Source organism: Ranitomeya variabilis, chromosome 3 (genome assembly GCF_051348905.1).
Source record: "Ranitomeya variabilis isolate aRanVar5 chromosome 3, aRanVar5.hap1, whole genome shotgun sequence".
Lineage (NCBI taxonomy): Eukaryota > Metazoa > Chordata > Amphibia > Anura > Dendrobatidae > Ranitomeya > Ranitomeya variabilis.
Window position 1 is genome coordinate 647,897,859 of NC_135234.1, and position 24,287 is coordinate 647,922,145.

The 24,287-nt window shown below is 42.0% G+C and overlaps 1 protein-coding gene across 1 annotated transcript in view; it reads left to right on the plus strand.

Annotated features, from left to right (window-relative positions):
* SHMT2 (serine hydroxymethyltransferase 2) overlaps nucleotides 1-24,287 on the plus strand; it is a 144,050-nt gene that overhangs the window by 101,452 nt on the left and 18,311 nt on the right. The window contains exons 8-10 of the mRNA XM_077297716.1: nucleotides 546-711; nucleotides 4,075-4,174; nucleotides 4,439-4,594. Coding sequence (XP_077153831.1) covers nucleotides 546-711; nucleotides 4,075-4,174; nucleotides 4,439-4,594 — 422 coding nt within the window. The remainder of the gene's footprint in view (nucleotides 1-545; nucleotides 712-4,074; nucleotides 4,175-4,438; nucleotides 4,595-24,287) is intronic.

Sequence of the window (24,287 nt, forward strand, 5' to 3'; positions counted from 1 at the left end):
AGTATAGTTCTTCTGATTTGCTATATCGTTTACCCCATGTGCAGGCATTGCAGTAGCATAGGTATCCATTAGCGGTCGCAACCATGGATACCTAAGCTACTGCAATGCCTGCACATGGGGTAAGCGATATTTCTTATTAGAAGAACAATTCTACTTTTCTAATTGGAGGTATTTGCTGATATTATTATTATTACACCTACGACATATAAAGATTCAGTATGTCCAATTTCAGACAGCCGTCCCTTTTATTCTCTAGAGATAAAGAGCAAAGTCACTGGCAGAGATGTGTGGCAGCGACTCTTAGAGGGCAAAGGAGAGCTGGGCAGAGCAAGTAATCCTGTGTAAAGGAAAGTCCAGCAATATGGCTGACGCCCGAATGATCACCCAACTCATGTCCCACTTTGTGTAAATTCATGCGTCACTCGTCCATTCTTCAGGAGCATGTCCTCATTGCCGGTCATGTTTTTGTTGGTAATACCCAAGGAAGCAAAAAGAATAGCGACTTTATTTTGTTGTGTTTTTTTATTTTTAACCCTTAAAATTAGGTCTGGACTGATATTTTACCGAAAAGGTGTGAAATCTGTGGATAAGAAAACTGGAAAAGAAATTCTTTACAACTTTGAAGATAAAATCAACTTTTCAGTGTTCCCCTCCATCCAGGGAGGCCCTCACAATCACGCCATCGCAGCAGTCGCGGTAGCATTGAAGCAGGTGAGACCTAAGCAGATTTTTCTTTTGCTGCATTACATTGTGGAGACAGATGGCGATCGCTACAGACAGACTACTCGAGTATCCTTTCCATAGCTTGTTGTTATGTTTTCTTCTGCTTTAGGGTACGTCCACACGGGATGTATCTGAGGCGGTGTCTGTGATCTGAAGTGGCAAAATCCACACAAATGGGGTTAAAGTTTGCTATGGAAAAGCTGCAGATTTCACTTCTTCGCATTGCTGTAGAAATCTCCATAGCGGAGATGTCCGATCCATAGAGCCAGTCAGTTTCCGCTATGGAGTTTTTGTTTAGTGTGACACTGAGACGCAGACCTCCTGTCCGGTCCATTCCTGCACATATGATGCAAAGGATCTGCCTGCTCCGGTCCCCACTACCTCTGCTATCCTTGTCCTGGATGCGCTGTGACACACATGTTATTTAATTGCTTGTCACAGCGCATGGCTTTTTAATCCTTTTATTATCCAGTTTTATCATATAGTCATGTGTGTCATCATTTATCGCACACTTAACTAATATTGTTATTGACAGGTTGACTCTTCTATATATTCATATTAGGCAGATCGTCAGCCCCTCAAAAATGCGATTGCGTGGAACTGATGAGTTACTATGGCAGCTGAAAGCCCCCATAACTCGCTTCTTAGTCGTCCTGTGAAGCTCAGCCACAGACTGGGCTTCATAGGAGAACTGCGTTTTTATTGTACACTGCAACACTGTGATATTATTTGGTATAAGCAATCCAACGATCAGGGGCTCTTTTTCCCTCAGGGGATTAATTATTTATTATGCTTTACATTATATAGCTCCATCCTAATCCGCAGCTCTTTACATATATCATTTCTGTCCCCATTGGGGCTCACAATCTACATTTCAGTATGATGTTTTTGGGGGGAGGGTGGGAACGAAAGTCAGCGTTGGGAAACCCACACCAACACAGGGAGAAGATACAAACTACTTGCCGATATTGTCTTTGGTGGGATTTGAACTCTGGACACCAATGCTGCAAAGCACCAGTGCTAACCACTGAGCCGCGGGATTAAAAAAAATAAAGTAAAATGAAGGAAAAAAAGTAAAAAAAAAATCTATGAAAGTTTAAACCTGCTTATCCACTTCAAGGATAAAGAAACTGAAAATGTGAAAAAAGTACATAATTCGGTGGTATTGTGTCTGTAAAAAATATATATATATATATATATATATATATATATATATATATATTTTTTTTTTTATTTTATAAAAATTGGAACAGCATCCAAAAAAATACCTTAACGTAGTGCAAAGCTCTCCCAGCCAACAGTCCAATGACCTCCGAACATTATGAGCAAAAAAAGAAAAGCCGCACAAAAAAAATAATAAAAAAGTGGACTTTATTGCCTGAACGGCATGGCAATGTTTCAGACATACAATCCTTCTAAAGGATTGTATATCCGAAACGTTGCCACGCCGTTCAGGCAGTAAAGTCCACTTTTTAATTATTTTTCTGTGCTGCTATATATATATATATATATATATATATATATATATCTATATCTATATCTATATAACTGTCAACGCAGAAAATAAAAAGTCAGCGCACCAAAGTTGCCGCATTTTCCTAAAAGAATGTATTAAAAGCTATGAAAATACCAAAGGTACCCCAAAATGGTAATAATAAAATGTCAGCTAAGGGCACAGAAAAAAAACAATCCTTCATTCAATTCCATCAACTGAAAAATTAAAAAGTCACAGATCTCAAAATGGTGACCCAAATTTTTCTTTTATACATTCCATAATTTTTTTTCACCACTAAAATAATAATAAAAAAAACCCTCAAGATCGATATTGCCGTAATCGTACTGACCTTGGAGAATAATCTAGACATTGTTGCCGTACCATGAACACCATAGAAACAAAACCCCCAAAATGGCAAAATTGTATTTTTGTTTTCTCCTTTAAAAGGTTATTGCTTTTGGAGCATGGGGAGTAAAGAAGGAAACCTCCCTGAACGTGCAATGCTTGTAATTTAGGTGCTGTAGGTGGCATTGCTGGATTGTATAGTGAGATTATAGTACATATATGCATTTCTATATGTACGTAGCAGGATGGTGTGTACATGCTATGTATCGTTTCTGCTCCTTACAAGCTGCAGCACGATGCAGACACTCCGAAAGCTTTTCTTTGTTAGATGGCGTACCGTTTCCTTGTGAAACACCTGCTGGCCGATAACCACCGAGCAGGTGATTCCAATAGGAAATGCAGTTATTAATCAACTTGTGACAGCGCTGGAGAATACTGCAGATCCAAAACAGCCACCTCACCCTGTGAAACTATTAATTGCTGACTATAGGTACAAATTGAACCCGTGTCTTAAATTGGTTATTTTTCTCTAAAAATAATAAAAAGGTGTAAAAGACAATCTGCGTCATCTATATTGATGCCATACATGATATCTGCGAGCAGTTAAGTAATTAAAATTTCCATAATAATGCAAGGCAATGTGCGCTAGTCATGTACACATCTTGCTGTCATTCCATGTGACTGCAGACTGCCGAATGAGTCACGATCCCGTTTTCCCAGCACGAGTGGGAGATCACTGGTTTGCCATTTCCATAGTTGCCGTCACGTGTTGACTATTCCTCTGAGTGTGCTATTGAGGAAAGAGCAGGGAAATCTTTTGTGATTGTGCAGTTATTTCTTCTTCGTTCAGAAAAGGCCTTTAAAGGGACTCTCCCTTTTAATATTCTGCATGTCTGTTTAAAAGTAATGCGTTTAGCCATGTCCCAAATAATGAGATTAGCCAGTACTGGGCCTTCCCCAGTCCAGCACACTGGGTCTCTTTTTATTAGTATTTTTTTTTTTTTTTTTAAACGTCTGTAGCGGTGATGTCACGTCAGTAGCACTGTGGCCGACCACTAAGATCAGAGGCTCTACCAATGTAGGCAGCACAAGCAGCCTTAAGTGATTGGCCGCAGCCATGTTGACATGATGTCACCGCTGCAGCCAGTAAACAGTGAGGCTGCATCGCTGAATTGCCGCAAGGTGAGTACTGGCTATTTTGTGAAGTTTTAACACTTGTGCGCAGAAGGCTGAAAGGGTAAAACCACTTTCACCGATCATTTCTATATAAAGTGAAAGCTATCGTGTATCATACAGCTCGGCTTGCCATTCAGGTGTCTAGGACAGCAGGTTGTCTACTCGTGAGATTGTATTTTCATACGTTGTAGTCCTTCTCCAGTTGTTCTCCAATATTGGGCTTCACTGTAACTCGAGCTTATTTTGTCCTGGGATTCTACATTGCAGAATGCTGTGGTATGGATACGAAATCAAATTATAATACAAGAACATACTTTTTTTTTTTTCATCTACAGGCCAGTTCTCCAATGTTCCATGAATATGCTCTGCAGGTCCTGAAAAATGCCAAGGCCATGGCAGCCTCCCTGCTCAAGAAGGGGTACACGCTTGTGTCAGGTATACTAATTATGGTACACCATCGGCCTTTGTTACATGTTGTTGTACAGATGTAGCATCACCATCTGGATGGGTGACCTATGTTAATAGCATAATGCACTATCTAAGCAAATTGAGTAGTATTCCACCAGTCTTCTGCATATCTTTTATATGAGGACTTTCATCTTGGCTCGTAATGCAGTCAGTTATCTAATTCATTTTCAGAAGATCCATCAATGTTTTTATTGAAGCTATGATAATCTTATATTTTCTTTCTGTTTACAGGAGGTACAGATAACCATCTGGTTTTAGTAGATCTGAGGCCCAAGGGTATGGATGGAGCCCGAGCTGAGAGGGTGCTGGAACTTGTATCCATAACTGCTAACAAGAACACATGTCCTGGAGATAAGAGTGCTCTTACTCCTGGTGGGCTCAGGCTGGGTAAGTCCCCCTTTTGGGATTACCGTGTTACCCACTCACACCACATATTCTATTGTCCATGTATAGAATATGTTCATGTGTTTTTACTACAAATGGACACTAATCTGCTCGTTGAGTTGCCATGTTTAATATTGCATTTTATGGACTGAATTACCAGAACTACCATTTTTAACGCACAGAACCTACTGAACCAGTAAGTTATGGACTACATTGGGTCTTTCTGGAGCATTACTGATTGATTTTAACTATTGACCCACAGCTGCCATCCACGAGACTGCATTTAGTTGTGTTCCAAGTGTTGAAAATGTCCTTTTGTGGTTACTCTACATCGACGATGTGTTCGTCATACGAAAGGGTGATGTTCTGAGTTTGTGAGAATATTAAACGTCAATATCCTAGGTCTGTTCTTCACCTCTGAATCAAATACACAGACTCCCATTTTTGGATATCCTGATTGAGAGAACAACCCAGACTTATAGAAAACAGAAGGCGACTAACTCGCTGATAGGTGGGAGAGCAGCCACCCAATCCCCCTAAAGAAGGAGATCCCAAAAGGACAAGCTTTCAAAGTCTGTAGGAATTTTCCAGATAGAGATGTTTTTAAAAAAAACTTCAGACTTGGGTTCATTAAAACAGGGTGCCACGGCAACAACTTGAATCAAGCCTATGTGACAGCCAAGTCTAAAGATAGAAATGAAGTGCTCACCCCTTCATCAGAAAGGGAAAAAACCATAATATATTGTGGTTCATTACCACCTACAATAATGGGGCGCAGGATATAAGAATGATCCTACAGATATTGACAAGTTCTGAGAATGCAAAAGATCAGGGGGATCTCAGTCCAATAGTAATAGAGTACTCCGGAGAAAAAACTATGTATAGATAGACTAATCCGAGGACTCTTTTAGTTGAATCAAAATTCAATTTATTAAATTACAACCAGTCACACACCATGCCAACGTTTCGGCAAAAAGCCTTTATCACGGCATTTATCTATAAAGAAAAAATGAACATAATTGCAGATACAGAAAAATAACAGTAAAGACAGGTTGTATATATACCAAAATATCAAAACCAGAAGGTAACCTATACTCACATCGATATATTACACAACATATATCATGTATTATAAACATATACCATAAATGAATAGTGGAATAAGTGTATGTCCCGTTAAAGAAAGGGGTATAAAAAACACTGGTGAGTATATCAGGAACGAACCATCCAACTCCGATGGTATGCCCAGTAAAAATAGATGCCCAGAAAAATAGATATAAATTGATCCAGAAGAAAAGAGAAGTCCAGCATTTGTGGTCAGCAAAAAAGGCTATATGTGAGAACACATCCATCTGTAAAGAGTGATAGAGAACAAACAAAACAAAGAAAGAATGTTACCTGTATGGTGGTGAGGTTAAGGCTACAGGAAAAAAGGGGAAAGGGGGATACCATTAAGATGGAAAATGAAATCAGAAAGGCAGAGATACCGGAAAATATATACATACCTGCTGCATAGAAGAGAAAGGGACGTAGGCACTACCGCTCTGGACATGAGGTGAAAGACAGGAAGGAACTGAGCTCTATTTAAGGAAACGCTGACCTATGGCCCGGAAATGAATAAGACTAATAGCCTTGCGGACATACTAGGCGGCGCATGCGCAGACGCTTCCAGCTGACGGAAGTGGGGCAAAACCAGTCCAGAGGACCGGAAGGAGATGGCGGCTGACATAAATCTAAAAATAAGGAAACACGGCACGGCACCATACCGAACAGTGTAGGGACTATGCGCTCGCGCAATGCGTCCTAAGGGTACCGTCACACAGTACCATTTACATCGCTACGACGGCACGATTCGTGACGTCGCAGCGTCGTATGATTATCGCTCCAGCGTCGTAGACTGCGGTCACACGTTGCAATCACGGCGCTGGAGCGATGCCGAAGTCCCCAGGTAACCAGGGTAAACATCGGGTTACTAAGCGCAGGGCCGCGCTTAGTAACCCGATGTTTACCGTGGTTACCAGCGTAAAAGTAAAAAAAAACAAACAGTACATACTCACCATCTGATGTCCGTCAGGTCCCTTGCCGTCTGCTTCCTGCTCTGACTGAGATCCGGCCGTACAGTGAGAGCAGAGCGCAGCGGCGACGTCACCGCTGTGATCTGCTCTCACTTTCCGGCCGGCAGACAGTCAGAGCGGAAAGCAGACTGCAAGGGACCTGACGGACATCAGATGGTGAGTATGTACTGTTTGTTTTTTTTTACTTTTACGCTGGTAACCACGGTAAACATCGGGTTACTAAGCGCGGCCCTGCGCTTAGTAACCCGATGTTTACCCTGGTTACCAGCGAACGCATCGCTGGATCGCTGTCACACACAACGATCCAGCGATGACAGCGGGAGATCCAGCGACGAAAGAAAGTTTCAAACGATCTGCTACGACGTACGATTCTCAGCTGGGTGCCTGATCGCAGTAGCGTGTCAGACACTGCGAGATCGTAACGATATCGCTAGAACGTCACGGATCGTACCGTCGTAGCGATAAAAATGCCACTGTGTGACGGTACCCTAAGAGGATAAGGAATTACACCAAATGGAATAGTAAACTAATGTAAAAGCTAAACACAAGAGATGCATAGAAGGGGAGGAATAGAGACACATATAGAGAAATAGGTAAGGAACCAGAGTACCACAAACCTGTACAGTATAGCAAAACACCAAAGGGTGATGGACCGCTGGATCTAAGTCTACAAGGAAAAAAAGGACAAAGGGCAAAAAAATAAATAAATTAGGACAAATATACAAATATATATATATATATATATATATATATATATATATATATATATATATATATATATATACAAATATATATATATATATAAAAATACACACATACATATTTTTTATTTATTAACAGTCACTGAAAAATTAACTGTAACAGGACATAGAATAAACCACATTTTAATGAGGCCTGTCGAAAGAAAAATAATAAAAAATAGTGATCCAGCAGTATATACTAAGGGATCTTGTGTTAAAATCCTAAAATATGAAATACTGTCAATAGAAAATCTCATTCCCGATTGAGACCATGTGGTTCCAAGGTTTGGAGCACATGGATCCAATAGGACTCCCTCTGTTTTAACTTAAGAATCCTATTGCCACCTCTTCTGGCTATAGGAATGCTTTCAATAATTTGGTATCGCAACTGTGCGACGTTGTGATTATGTGAAATAAAATGAGCTGGTATCGGTAAAAGAAGTCTTTTACACCGGATTGTGGACTTATGTTGTGCTATGCGGTCCCGGATATGTTGGGTGGTTTCACCAACCTATCCGGGACCGCACGGACACTTAATGAGATAAATAACAAATGTGGAGTCACAACTAAAATAGCCGGGAATCAAAAATCGCTTTCCTGATCTGGGGTGGGTAAACGTATCGCCCCTCGTAATGTTAGAACATTGGACACAATGTAAACATGGAAATGTTCCTTTGCGGGCTGTAGCCAAAAATGTTTGTCTAGATACCATCTTAGAACTGCCAATATCCGCTGAAACCAGGAGATTACGAAGATTAGGGGGTTTTTTATGACAAATGAGTGGGGCTATTTGAAATTCGGGAATGTTGGGATTAAGATAGACCCAGAAGGGGCCAATGTTTATGTATCAGGCTATGAAAAATAGGCATAAAAGGATGGTAGGTATTAACAAAAGCCAACCTACTAACCCTTGGTTGTGCTCTAGTGGACACAGGACCATCAACAGGAAAGTCTAAAAGTGAGTCAGGATAACCTCGATTGCGAAATTTGGATGCCATCTCATTCAATCTTATAGTCCGTAGGGAGGGATCAGACACAATCCTGTTAATCCTACTATATTGTGATCTTGGAAGAGACCGCTTAATATGGCGAGGGTGACAACTGGTGAACAGAAGTAGGCTATTCTTATCCGTGGATTTAACAAACAGATCGGTAGATAAAGATCTATCCTCATTGATGGTCACCAAGGTGTCTAAAAAAGAGATAGATTTCTGGTCATATTGTATGGAGAAAGTTAATTTATCCACAGATGTATTGATAAACTAATAGAAGGACATAAGTGAATCTAAGTCCCCACTCCATACCAAAAAAATATCGTCGATGTATCTCTTCCACAGTGGACAAAACTGTTGGAAGAGTACATGTGTATAGACGAATTTGGATTCAAAATCAGCCATAAAAATATTGGCATAGGGGGGCGCCACGTTACTCCCCATTGCAGTACCATTAAGTTGAATAAAATATTCATCCTCAAATAGAAAGAAATTTTTTGTCAAAATCAGTGTGAGTAGCGACCTACAGAATTCCTTCAAGTCTGAATGGAACTCAGTGTTTACACTCAAAAAGGTCTCCACAGCCTGGATACCACTCATGTTATCAATGTTTGTGTACAAACTATTCACATCTAGTGTTACCAGATAACAGTCGATAGGTACTGTCTCAAGGTCACGAATGGCAGATAAAAAATGTGAAGTGTCACGCAGAAAAGAAGGAATAAAACCTAGTAAAGGAGACAAAATCTTTTCCAGTACCATAGCCAGAGGAGAAAGCAAAGAGCCTGTGGAGGCCACTATAGGTCTTCCCGGAGGACGTGTGAGATTTTTGTGAATCTTGGGCAACGTGTAAAGGACGGGGCAGATAGGGTATGGATTAATCAGGAATTCGCCCAATTTATTATCAATAACTCCTAACGAACAAAATCGATTAGATAACCCACGGATTTCCTTGGAAATATCGGACGTAGGATCACGAGTGATCCGCAAATAGGTATCAGAGTCACTCAATTGAGAACGAATCTCATCAATATAGTATTGCCTATCCATAACCACTATCGCCCCGCCTTTATCAGCAGGTTTGACTACCAATTGTCTATTAGACCGTAGGCTATCAATAGCACCTTTCTCGGCTCTAGATATATTACTCCTAATATGAAGATGACCCTGTTGTATCTCAGTTAATTTAAGACAGACATCTTTTTTGACCAAAGAAATAAATGTTTCTACAGGGTAATAAGATCTGGGAGGCGAGAAGGTGCTACGTTGACTCAAATTCAGTTTCTTAAGGGAAAGGGTAGTATTCTCAACAGTATTATCAGTAATATTATCATTAACCACATTAGATGATAATGGTGATGGTGGAATAGTATTAGAAAAGTGAACCTTGAGACGAAGAGATCTGAAGAATCTATTCAGTTCTTGATCCAGGGCAAAATCATTGAATGGAGGAGTGGGGCAAAATGACAGACCTTTCTGCAGAACATACAATTCCATAGAGGAAAGAACAGAAGATGAAATGTTATACACAAGCTGATCGCTCAATACCTGTGAACGGGTCTGCATCCGTGTAGGTAGGGTTTCAGAACCGGACAGATACTGTCTGTTGCCTTTGTTCCTGGAGTTACGTCCTCTACCCTGGTATGAGCGAAAAGAAGAACGGGACCCATCACTCTCGGAGCCAGATGAAAAAGAGGAATTCCACCGTCTAGCAGGTCTTCTTTCGGTAGCTCCCAAATTCTTATTGGTCCACCGATATACTTCACCACGTTGGTAATCATCCGAATCGCGAATAAATTTAAGTCTCTTGCGTTCTTGTAATTGAGACTGAAATTCCACCATCACTTTTTCAGCCTGTGATTTAATCTTATTGAATTCTTCTAGTGATAGAGTGTTACGGAGTTGTGACTCAATACTTTCAATCTCATTTTCAATGATAGGAATTTCTTTGTGTAAATAATCAACTGTCAGGAGAATAAGGTCCATGGAACACTTATTTAAGATAGCTTCAAATTTCTCACAAAAGTCCGTTTTTTCGGAAAATAGGATTGGTCTAAGAGAGACTCGAAGACCCCTAGGTATACGCTGAACCTTGTGATATTCAGCTAGAGTGACAAAATGCAACTGTAATGCAGTCTTGCGTCTATAAATTCTCTCAAGATCACGTGTTTTTAGTTGGTCCGTCGAAGTATGCAAAAATTGGCTAGGTATATTAACCTGCGCTAGAATAGATTCCGCTTCTGATTGATTATAGGATAACATATTCAATGACATATTATAGTGACAATAAGATTACCCCAAAAAAATTAATAATTGCAAAAGATCAGGGGGATCTCAGTCCAATAGTAATAGAGTACTCCGGAGAAAAAACTATGTATAGATAGACTAATCCGAGGACTCTTTTAGTTGAATCAAAATTCAATTTATTAAATTACAACCAGTCACACACCATGCCAACGTTTCGGCAAAAAGCCTTTATCACGGCATTTATCTATAAAGAAAAAATGAACATATGGACCGCATAGCACAACATAAGTCCACGATCCGGTGTAAAAGACTTCTTTTACCGATACCAGCTCATTTTATTTCACATAATCACAACGTCGCACAGTTGCGATACCAAATTATTGAAAGTATTCCTATAGCCAGAAGAGGTGGCAATAGGATTCTTAAGTTAAAACAGAGGGAGTCCTATTGGATCCATGTGCTCCAAACCTTGGAACCACATGGTCTCAATCGGGAATATGAGATTTTCTATTGACAGTTTTTCATATTTTAGGATTTTAACACAAGATCCCTTAGTATATACTGCTGTATCACTATTTTTTATTATTTTTCTTTCGACAGGCCTCATTAAAATGTGGTTTATTCTATGTCCTGTTACAGTTAATTTTTCAGTGACTCTGTGTTATAATAAATAAAAAATATGTATGTGTGTATTTATATATATATATATATATATATATATATATATATATATATATATATATATATTTGTATATTTGTCCTAATTTATTGATTTTTTTTGCCCTTTGTCCTTTTTTTCCTTGTAGACTTAGATCCAGCGGTCCATCACCCTTTGGTGTTTTGCTATACTGTACAGGTTTGTGGTACTCTGGTTCCTTACCTATTTCTCTATATGTGTCTCTATTCCTCCCCTTCTATGCATCTCTTGTGCTTAGCTTTTACATTAGTTTACTATTCCATTTGGTGTAATTCCTTATCCTCTTAGGACGCATTGCGCAAGCGCATAGTCCCTACACTGTTCGGTATGGTGCCGTGCCGTGTTTCCTTATTTTTAGATTTATGTCAGCCGCCATCTCCTTCCGGTCCTCTGGACTGGTTTTGCCCCACTTCCGTCAGCTGGAAGCGTCTGCGCATGCGCCGCCTAGTATGTCCGCAAGGCTATTAGTCTTATTCATTTCCGGGCCATAGGTCAGCGTTTCCTTAAATAGAGCTCAGTTCCTTCCTGTCTTTCACCTCATGTCCAGAGCGGTAGTGCCTACGTCCCTTTCTCTTCTATGCAGCAGGTATGTATATATTTTCCGGTATCTCTGCCTTTCTGATTTCATTTTCCATCTTAATGGTATCCCCCTTTCCCCTTTTTTCCTGTAGCCTTAACCTCACCACCATACAGGTAACATTCTTTCTTTGTTTTGTTTGTTCTCTATCACTCTTTACAGATGGATGTGTTCTCACATATAGCCTTTTTTGCTGACCACAAGTGCTGGACTTCTCTTTTCTTCTGGATCAATTTATATCTATTTTTCTGGGCATCTATTTTTACTGGGCATACCATCGGAGTTGGATGGTTCGTTCCTGATATACTCACCAGTGTTTTTTATACCCCTTTCTTTAACGGGACATACACTTATTCCACTATTCATTTATGGTATATGTTTATAATACATGATATATGTTGTGTAATATATCGATGTGAGTATAGGTTACCTTCTGGTTTTGATATTTTGGTATATATACAACCTGTCTTTACTGTTATTTTTCTGTATCTGCAATTATGTTCATTTTTTCTTTATAGATAAATGCCGTGATAAAGGCTTTTTGCCGAAACGTTGGCATGGTGTGTGACTGGTTGTAAGTTCTGAGAATGGACAAAGATATCAAGGATTTCATTGCCCCTTATCCACAGATCACATTCAAGAGGGGAAGATCTCTCGGGGACCGGCTGGTGCACAGCCGTTTTGTTTCCCCTAACCAGAGTGCTTCGTTATCCTCAGACCTAAAGGGATGCTGTAGATGTGGTGGCTGTACAGCTTGTTCCTTAAAGCCAGCAAGAAATTTACAAGCTCTGTCATTAACCATGATTATCCTATTAGGTCATTCATTAAGTGCTGTACAAAAGGGGTTGTGTAAAGAGTCTGTAAATGTGACCTAGATGATGTAGGCACATTAGAGATATTATTAAAGCTATACCCCTGTAGGAAGACATGTTAGGGCATGTTAGGTTAGGCTATGGGTTGAACTAAATGGACTTAGTCTTCCTTCAACCTCAATAACTATATTAATTGAGTACATGACAGCTCTACATGCTTAAATTCCTTTTTGGGCATGGTGGTGTTGCTGAGAAATCCTCTTTTATCACTTCATATAAATGGCCTCTTCCTCTGGGCCGAATGGTGCGTGGAAGATGACTCTGCCCCCAGAGCTTGTTTTAAATAGAAGGGGGTGTTACCACTGTGATATGTAATTGATGCCAGTGTTACCAGTGTGATGTATGATGGCTGCTCTCCTGATCTCACTGCAGAGCTGACGCGCGTTTTGAGAATCTCTTCCTCAGAAGGGGTGCACCCTGAGGAAAATATTCTCGAAACGCGCGTCAGGGGGTACGTTGTGGCAGTTTAGACTTTGGGTAACTGTTTTCATTCGGCTAACATCCATTATGAACTTTCTCTCATTCCATTTTATGTATGACTATGATGTGCAGAGGAATACCTAAGCAACTGTGCTTATTATACTTTGCACTTTTTTACTGAAATATTTATACCCAGTCCTTTAGCATGCTCTGGGTCCATATGCATATGCACTTTTTTATTTGATCCATTCTAAGCATTGTGCTTTTTATTGATCTATTCATGGTGGGTTATTATTAATGTTATGTATACAAGTACTACTATCCTTGGACCTGTTGCATATCTCTGCCCAATGTTTGCTTGTCCTTTTTGTATGATGTCATCCCTTTTTAATTATGTTTTAAATATGGTTCAATAAAAATTATTTTTATGCGATCTCTTTGGAGGACTTTCTTTGTAGGTTGTCCTGATTTTCACGGTCCTCCGTGTTGGCAGTCTAGGTCATATTTTGTAAAAGTAAATAAACACGGCACTCTGTGGGAATATGAGTTTTGGTGCTCGAGTAGGGTATCCAACCCTCAATAGCCAATATCCAAGAATAACCCGGCACTCAAAGATTTGTGAAAAAACAGAAAATACAGTTTATTTTTATCCAGACATAGAACCAGTTTGTTTGTTGAACGTTTTCGGTCCCAGGTGGACCTTCTTCAGAACAGTTCAATTTATAGACCTGGGGTAAATAGTGCACTAAGGCAGGCGCTAAGGGGATCTGGTGGTCAGCACGTGGTGAAGCTCCAGCGCTGGTGGCGTTCTATGTCGCCGGGGGAAGCGCACTTCCCCCGACGACATAGAACGCCACTAGCGCTGGAGCTTCGCCACGTGCTGACCACCAGATCCTCTTAGCGCCTTAGTGCTCTATTTACCCCAGGTCTGTACACTGCATTTAGTGTTGGTGATGGCTAAAATATTATCAGAGGGACTTCCCTACTGGCCATACGTATTATCCTATCATTCCAGATAAATTGAACTGTTCTGAAGAAGGTCCACCTGGGACCGAAAACGTTCAATAAACAAACTGGTTCTATGTCTGGATAAAAATAAACTGTATTTTCTGTTTTTTCACAAATCTTTGAGTGCCGGGTTATTCTTGGATAGGTCATATTTTGTGCTTGTCCTTATTAATAGTTTAGATAGATCAAATAAGGTGACAGGTTCCCTTTAAGTACAGCCTATATACGGTACTAACCCAAGCAATTAGGTTGGACATATTTGTTAGAACTTTTAGTTTTTTCCTTTTCCATCTCCTCCCCTATTCCCACCCTCATGTGTCCGTCTCAATCAGGATGTTTAGAAGGTGATGTTAGTTTTGAGTCCACTTGAAGGCAATCCCTCTCTTAACTGATCTTTATTTGTTTTTGCTGAATGATCTCAATAAATATGGTGTTGGTTCTCTTCACAACTAAGTAGGTGGATACCCCTTCTGGCTGGGTGGTCGTTTTTATTTGACCATCTGCATGTATCCATGTGTATTTTCCTGTGATAACTGCTGTGAATCTAGAATTAAGAGGTTGTGTTTTGAGATTTTGTGATACCTGACTCCTCCCTGGTGTTCTCATTGTTTGGGTATATATGGGTTGGGGCTTGAATACCCCCACACATGAAAAGGAGTTAGGGACGTTGTTATTCCCTGTTAATGGCACCAGCTCCTTTGCCTTTCTGGGCCTTTTGTATGATTTGAACTTCCACAATTCAATATGGCCTCTGACCACAATCTAGATGACATCTGCAGTTCAGGAATGCGTTCACTGAACATGTGACAAATACAGATGACGTCCGTGTCTAACCAGAAGTGACGTCTGAGGTCCATGAATGCTTTATTGCGTTCCATTGATCTGGGACACTGACCAATGACGTCAGTGTCCCACCTGAATAGACGTCTCGCGTTCCAGTGGTTTGCTGGTTCGCATTACAAATGGAGGAGGACCGCATGTGGAGGGCGAGGATTGCACCCCACAGGTGCATTATGTAGATTAAAAGTAGTAAAATGGCCACTTAGTCTTATATTGCAGATGATGCGTATGCCCTTTTATGTTCTGACAGTGAAGAAATGTCAGATAGCGATGTGGATTTCGAGGGCTTTAGTAGCGGCGACAGTGATGGTTTAGAAATTAGCAGTCATTCTGCTAATTCTCGTGACCGTGACGTCATCGAAGGTCCTTCGCTCCATGCATCCTTAGGAACGGAGGCCGCCGCTTGCACTGCTGAGAGCCGCGGGCCGTCGAAGGGTAAGTATATCCCATGTTTTTAATTTTTATTCTTTTTTTTTACATGAATATGGATCCCAGGGCCTGAAGGAGAGTCTCCTCTCCTCCAGATGTTGGGAACCATACAGACCGCTCCCTGCACACGCCGTACCCGGCATATAAGACGACCCCCGACTTTTGAGATGATTTTCAGGGGTTAAAAAGTAGTCTTATACGTCGGAAAATATGGTAATTTTTTTGTGTTGTACATAAAGGCAGGAAATTCGGATAATTGTATTGATAATCCCAAAAATATAATTCAAAATCTAGTTTTTTAAAATGTTGGCCCCTCTTATGCATTAGAATCTGAAGATATTAAAAGACTCAGTGAGCAACATTTTATTGTACTCATTCCAGCAATAGAAACAAGAAAAAAACACAGTTGATGTTTATGTTCCAAAAAGAGGAATGACCCGCTATTGTCGCCCATAATGCCCAGCATTGCCAGAACAGCAGAATTCCCCTTTTGGAAAATGACACCCCTCTGGGAATTTATCTAAGGGTGTATGTAAAATATGAGGTTAAAGGGAACCTGTCACCCCGTTTTTTCAGTATGAGATAAAAATACCGTTAAATAGGGCCTGAGCTGTGCTTTACAATAGTCCCCTGATTTCCCACCTATGCTGCCGAAATACCTTACAAAAGTCGCCGTTTTCGCCGTTCCACAGAAATTTATACCATTGGGAGGTAAAAAAACAAATTAAATTTTTACCACTAAAATATTGTTTTAAAGGGAACCTTTCACCCCGTTTTTTCAGTATGAGATACAAATACCGTTAAATAGGGCCTTAGCTGTGCTTTACAATAGTATATTTTTTGTCCCCTGATTCCCCACCTATGCTGCCGAAATACCTTACAAAAGTCGCCGTTTTCGCCTGTCAATCACGCTGGTCTGGTCAAAAGGGTGTGGTGAAATGGCTGTTTCTCCCCCACCTCTTGCTTTTCTTCCTGGCGTTGACGTAGTGTTTTGCGCATGCGAAACAGCCGAATGCACTGCGCAACGGCCAAAAAGTGCGCGATCTGTGTTGTTCAGAGGGTTATCGGTGGGGGCGGCCATCTTCCTGAGGCCGCGCGTGCGCAGATGGAGTGCTCTGCTTCCCGGGGCTTCAGGAAAATGGCCGCCGTGATCTCCATCAGTTCACGCGCGGCATCCCGCAACCATTTTCCTGAAGCCCCGGGAAGCAGAGCACTCCATCTGCGCACGCGCGGCCCCAGGAAGATGGCCGCCACCACCGATAACCAGGGGAATAGCACAGATCGCGCTCTTTTTTGGCTGTTTCGCATGCGAGAACCACTACGCCAACGCCGGGAAGATAAGCAAGAGGTGGGGGAGAAACAGCCATTTCACCACGCCCTTTTGACCAGACCAGCGTGATTGACAGGCGAAAACGGCGACGTTTGTAAAGTATTTCGGCAGCATAGGTGGGGAATCAGGGGACAAAAAATATACTATTGTAAAGCACAGCTCAGGCCCTATTTAACGGTATTTGTATCTCATACTGAAAAAACGGGGTGAAAGGTTCCCTTTAAAACAATATTTTAGTGGTAAAAATTTAATTTGTTTTTTTACCTCCCAATGGTATAAATTTCTGTGGAACAGATGTGGTGTCAGTATGCTCACTACACCACTAGATAAATTCATTCAGGGGAGTAGGTTGTAAAATACGGTCTCTTTTGGGAAGTTCTGCTGTTCTGGCACCCTATTGGCTCTGACAGTGTGACATGTCACCCACAAACCTTTTTAGCAAAATCTGCTCTCCAATATGGCGCTCCTTCTCTTCTGAGCTCTGCACTGTGTCTGAAATGTGGTTTCCGACCACATATTGGGTATTGACATACTCAGAAGAAATTGTACACTTTGTCTATTTTTCTCCTTTTACCTTTGTGAAAATGAGAAATTTGAGGAAAAATCAATTTAATATTTCATTTTCCCCTCCCAATATTACATTCTGTGAGGCACCTATCATATCAAGATGGTTATCACACCAGCCGATAAATTCCTCAAGGGGTGTAGCTTCCTAAATAGCGACACTTTTGGGAGGCTTCCACTGTTTTGGCACCTCAGGGGCTCTCCAAACGCCACATTGCGTCCTTTACAGATTCCAGCCAATTTTGCATTCCAAAAGTCAAATGGTGCTCCTTCCCTTCCGAGCCCTGCCGTGCTCGACAGTAGTTTTCCACCACATATGGGGTATTGGCCTACTCCGATGAAATTGCATAACAAATTTTGAGGTCCATTTTTTTTCTTGTTACCTTTGTGAAAATAAAAATATTGGGGCTAAAATAGCTTTTTTGTGGGAAAAAATGTTTTAATTTTCTTGGTCCAACATTATAAAATTCTGTGACGCCCCTGGGGGCTCAAGGTGCTCACCACACATATAGATAAATTCCTTGAGGGGTCTAATTTCCAAAATGGGGTCACTAGTTGAGGGTTTCGACTGTCTAGGCACCCCAGGGGCTCTCCAAGCACGACATGGCCGTCCGCTATCAATTCCAGCCAATTTCACATTCCAAAACTCAAATGATGCTCCTTCCCTTCTGAGCCCTGCTGTGCACCTCAACAGTAGTTCTCTACCACATATGGGGTATTGGCATACTCTTGAAAAATTGCACAAATTATATGGTGCATTTTCTTCTGTTACCCTTGTGAAAATAAAAAACCTGGGGCTAAAGTAACATTTTTCTGGGAAAAAGTAAAGTTTCATTTTTTTTCTTCCATATTCCTGTGAAGCACTTGAAGGATTAATAAACTTCTTGTGTGGTTTTGAGCACCTTGAGGGGTGCAGTTTTTCGAATGTGTCATATAGGCCCCTCAAAGTCACTTCAAATGTGATGTGGTCGGCAAAAAAAAAAAATGGTTTTGTAAATTTTGTTGGAAAAATTAGAAAATTGCTGTTCAACGTCTAACTTCCTAACACGAAAAAAAAATTGTGCCGATGTGAAGTAGACATGTGGGAACGGTTATTAACTATTTTTGTGTGACCTAGAATACAAATGAAAAGTTTGAAAATTGCGACATTTTCAAAATTGTCTCCAAACCTCTGATATTATCAGAAATAAAGTTATATTGAACAAATGTTACCACCATCATGTAGTACAATGTTACAAAAAAAACAACTTTCATCCCTGGGATACTTTGAAGCGTTCCAGAGTTATTCCCAGATAAAGTAACACTGGTCAGAATTGTAAAAATTGGCCCAGTCACGAAGTTGAAAACAGGCCCTGGCTCGAAAGTGTTAAAAACCACAATAAAGTGATCTATTAGGATCGATCTGCACAAGTTTCTCTGTTGTACAAAACAATAGAAAAAATATAAAACCAAATAGTCTCTTGAATTTGTCCCCGAGGATTTTGGCGCTCTAAACATAAATCTTCTACATGCTTTTAATAGTTGTAATTGTTCATAAAGATGCTGCGGTTATCATCCATCTGCTGAATTCATCCAAGTAACAATTACAGTATTGCACAGCGAACTCGGCAGAGTAGATTAGGCAGTCTTGAAATACAGACAAGGTGCTATTACCACTTGACATGTGACAGGTGGGACAGATATACTTAAAGACGATTTGTCAACAGGTCAGAAGTGGCCAATTCTTGCTCTTATTTCATTTTCTGCTTCTCCCAAAAGTAGTCTTAGGATTTTTTTTTTTTTTATGGTTCTAGAGTTTTTTATTACTAATTTTTATGAGCTTTACAATGGGGGTGTGGCTAATAGGTACCGTATATACTCGAGTATAAGCCGAGATTTTCAGGGCTTTTTTGGGGGGCTGAAAGTGACCCTCTCTGCTTATACTCGAGTCATTGTCGGCGGGTGAGGGGGAGCGGCGGCTGTCACATACTCACCTGCTCCTGGCGCGGTCCCTGCATGTCCCATGGTCTCCGGGCAGCTCTTCCTGTGTTCAGCGGTCACGTGGCACCGCTCATTACAGTAATGAATATGCACGCATATTCATTACTGTAATGCGCGGTACATGACCGCTGAACATAGGAAGACGCTGCCGGCTCCCGGAGACCATCTGACAGTGAGACGCTGCCAGGGACCGCGCCAGGAGCAGGTGAGTATATCGGGGGAGGTGAGCATTGCGCGATAGTCACCTGTCCCCCGTTCCACCGCTGCGCGCTGCTCTGTCTTCCGTTCTCTGGCTGTGACTGTACAGGTCAGAGGGCGCGATGACGCGATTAGTGTGTGCGCCGCCCTCTGCCTGAACAGTCAGTGCAGAGGATGGAAGACAGAGCAGCGCGCAGCGATGGAACGAGGAAGGTGACTATCGCAAGTGCTGGGGGCCTGAGCGAAGAGAGGTGAGTATGTGATTTTTTTTTATTGTAATCGCAGAAAAACAAATGGGGCAAATGTGTGGAGCATCTTATGGTGCATATATGTGGAGCATCTTATGGGGCATATATGTGGAGCATCTTATGGGGCATATATGTGGAGCATCTTATGGGGCATATATGTGGAGCATCTTATGGGGCATATATGTGGAGCATCTTATGGGGCATATATGAGGAGCATCTTATGGGGCATAATGTGTGGAGCATCTCATGGGGCCCCTAATGTGTGGAGCATCTTATGGGGTCATCAACCTTTATGCAGCATTGTATGGGGCAAATGTTTCTATGGAGCATCTTATGGGGCCATTATTAACCTTTGTGCAGCATTATATGGGGTATATTTTAATACTAGCTGTTTCCAGCCAGCTAACGCTCGGCACGTTCAGGAGCCTCATGTGGTAATGTGTGGGGAACGGAGCCTCGTGGTAATGTGGGGGAACGGAGCCTTGTGTGGTAATGTGGGGGAACGGAGCCTCGTGTGGTAATGTGTGGGGACGGAGCCTCGTGTGGTAATGTGTGGGGATGGAGCCTCGTGTGGTAATGTGTGGATACGGAGCCTCGTATGGTAATGTGTGGGGACGGAGCCTCGTGTGGTAATGTGGGGGTCAGGATTATGTGTGGTGATGTGGTGGGGGGCGAGATTGTGTGGTAATGTGGTGGGGGGCGGGATTATGTGTGGTAATGTGGTGGGGGGCGGGATTATGTGTGGTGATGTGGTGGGGGCGGGATTGTGTGGTGTGGTGGGGGGCGGGATTATGTGTGGTGATGTGGTGGGGGGCGGGATTATGGGTGGTGATGTGGGGGGCGGGATTATGGATGGTGTGGTGGGGGGCGGGATTATGGGTGGTGATGTGGTGGGGGGTGGGATTATGGGTGGTGATTTGGGGGGCTGGATTATGTGTGGTGATGTGGTGGCGGGGCGGGATTATGTGTGGTGATGTGGAGGGGCGGGATTGTGTGGTGATGTGGTGGGGGGGCGGGATTGTGTGTGGTGGGGGGCGGGATTGTGTGTGGTAATGTGGTGGGGGGCGGGATTATGTGTGGTGATGTGGTGGGGGGCGGGATTATGTGTAATGTGGTGGGGGGCGGGATTATGTGTGGTAATGTGGGGGGCGGGATTATGTGTGGTAATGTGGGGGGCAGGATTATGTGTAGTGATGTGGGGGGGCGGGATTATGTGTAGTGATGTGGGGGGGCGGGATTATGTGTGGTAATAGGGTGGGGGGCGGGATTATGTGTGATGTGTTGGGGGGCGGGATTATGTGTGGTGATGTGTTGGGGGCGGGATAATGTGTGGTAATGTGGGGGGCGGGATTATGTGTGGTAATGTGGGGGGCGGGATTATGTGTGGTAATGTGGGGGTCGGGATTATGTGTGGTAATGTGGGGGGCGGGATTATGTGTGGTAATGTGGTGGGGGGCGGGATTATGTGTAGTGATGTGGGGGGGCGGGATTATGTGTGGTAATGGGGTGGGGGTCGGGATTATGTGTGATGATGTGTTGGGGGGCGGGATTATGTGTGGTGATGTGTTGGGGGCGGGATAATGTGTGGTAATGTGGGGGGTGGGATTATGTGTGGTAATGTGGGGGGCGGGATTATGTGTGGTAATGTGGTGGGGGTCGGGATTATCTGTGGTAATGTGGTGGGGGGCGGGATTATGTGTGGTAATGTGGGGGGCGGGATTATGTGTGGTAATGTGGTGGGGGTCGGGATTATCTGTGGTAATGTGGGGGGCGGGATTATGTGTAGTGATGTGGGGGGGCGGGATTATGTGTGGTAATGGGGTGGGGGCGGGATTATGTGTGGTGATGTGTTGGGGGGCGGGATTATGTGTGGTGATGTGCGGGATTATCTGGTAATGTGGGGGGCGGGATTATGTGTTGTGATGTGGTGGGGGCGGGATTATGTGTGGTAATGTGTTGGGGGCGGGATTATGTGTGGTGATGTGGGAGGTGGGATTATGTGTGGTGATGTGTTGGGGGCGAGATTGTGTGGTGATGTGGTGGGGGGCGGGATTATGTTTGGTGATGTGGTGGGGGCGGGATTATGTGTGGTGATGTGGTGGGGGGTGGGATTATGTGTGGTGATGTGGTGGGGGTGGGATTATGTGTGGTGATGTGGTGGGGGGGCGGGATTGTGTGGTGATGTGGTGGGGGGGCGGGATTGTGTGGTAATGTGATGGGGGCGGGATTGTGTGGTAATGCTAGCCCTCCCCCGCCGAAAACAAGGAATAAAGGGGGGGTCTCATGGCAACACAGAGCTTGAATTAAATATCAGAGATGTCTGGTATACTTCTGTAGGGCTTTAATTGCAAGTTCATATAAAGGTCAAGTCAAATGTCCATTTGGTCAGTATTTCTGGTTTAAGCTGGTTTTGGTCGGTGCCTCTGGCGCCTTTTTAAACGGTTCTCATTGGTTGAATTCTTGTTGCTGGGCTGTTTTGAAACTATAAAAAGCCCGTTTTCTGGCTGGTTACCTCAGTCGGAGGTTTTTAAGAAGAAAAGAAGATCCCACCCACCCTTCCCCTTTTTATTTGTCTCGTCGTGATGTTTTATTTGTGGGAAAATCGCCCATTTTATGGGCGGATTGGTTATTTGGTGTTTTTATGATATATGGACATTTATGAGTATATTATTTAACCCCTTAGTGATGGAGCCAAATTTTTTAAATCTGACCAGTGTCACTTTATGTGGTAATAACTCTGCAACGCTTCAACAAATCCCAGTGATTTTGAGATTGTTTTTTCATGACACATTATACTTTTATGATAATGGTAAATTTAGGTCAATATGTTTTGTATTTATTTATAAAAAATATCAAAAATTTTAGAAAAATGTTAAAAAATTTTCAATTTTCAAAATTTGAATGTTTATTCCTTTAATCCAGATGGTCACACCACAGCAAACCATTGATAAATAACATTTCCCACATGTCGGCTTTACACTAGCACCATTTGTAAAATACTATTTTATTTTGTTAGCATTTTAGGAGGTTTAAAAATGTAGCAGGAATTTTTCATTTTTTTCAAGGAAATTTACTAAATTTATTTTTTTAGGGACCTATCCATGTTTGAAGTGACTTTAGGGGTCTCATATATTGGGAAACCTCCCAAACGTGATACCATGTTAAAAACAGCACCCCCTGACATATTGAAAACTGCTGTCAGGTAGTTTATTAACCCTTCAGGTGCTTTACAGGAATTAATGCAGTGGTATGACAGAAATGAAAATGTGTATTTTTACCACCTAAATGTCTATAATTTCTGAACAGATTACTACAGCTGTCTGACTCTAAGGCCACTATTTGGTCATGAATTGCAATGGCAAACATTAGGACCACACAATCATGATCTCAGGGTGCCGATGGGGATAAAGAGGAAGCCCCCACACTCTGTTAACCATTTACATGATATAGTCACTATTGACAGCAACATCTAAGGGGTTAAACAGATATGTACGGTGCCAACACTGATCGTGGCTGATACAGCAAGTTGTCAGCTATAGTGTACAGACGACAGCTGCTGGATTGTCACCTGTATGGGGAGGCTATTCTCTTATATCTCAGGTCAGTTAAGACGTATTGGCGGTCATTAAGGGGTTAAAGTGTTGTATGAATTGGATTAACCCTAAATAAACATCACGGCCATTTTTCTCCATTACAATTGTGTGGTGTTTTTATTTTAAATTTATGAATAGGTCTTGTGTTGCCATGGGGTGGGGGCGGGATTGTGTGTGGTGATGTGGTGGGGGCGGAGCTACTGTGCAGGGGGCCGGATTAGCAAGTAATCACTATGTATGTATGTATGTATGTATGTATGTATATATGTATATATATATATATATATATATATATATATATATATATATATATATATATATATATATATATATATATATATATATATATATATAGCATCTTATGGGGCCCATCATGAACTGTATGGACCATTATATGGGGCTCCTGATTCTATATGGATATTCAAAACACTTAACCTACTGATGTCGGAATTAATTTTACTTTTATTGGTATCTATTTTTATTTTTGAAATTTACCGGTCGCTGCTGCATTACCCACCCTAGGCTTATACTCGAGTCAATAAATTTTCCCACTTTTTTGTGGCAAAATTAGGGGGGTCGGCTTATACTCGGGTCGGCTTATACTCGAGTATATACGGTAATTATGCAGAGCAGCCTAAAGATGCCACCAGAAAATCTGATGAATCACACCTTACTGGTAAAGACCATAAAAACTAGCACTACGTAAAAATGCCCATATCTTTAGAACCATATGCTGAATTTAAAAAAAAACAGCTTGATTGGTACCCAGGAGATCAGTGGGAGTAAAACAGGAGCAAAGGCTACGTTCACATTTGCGTTGTGCGCCGCAGCGTCGGCGCCGCAACGCACAACGCAAACAAACGCAGCAAAACGCATGCACAACGCT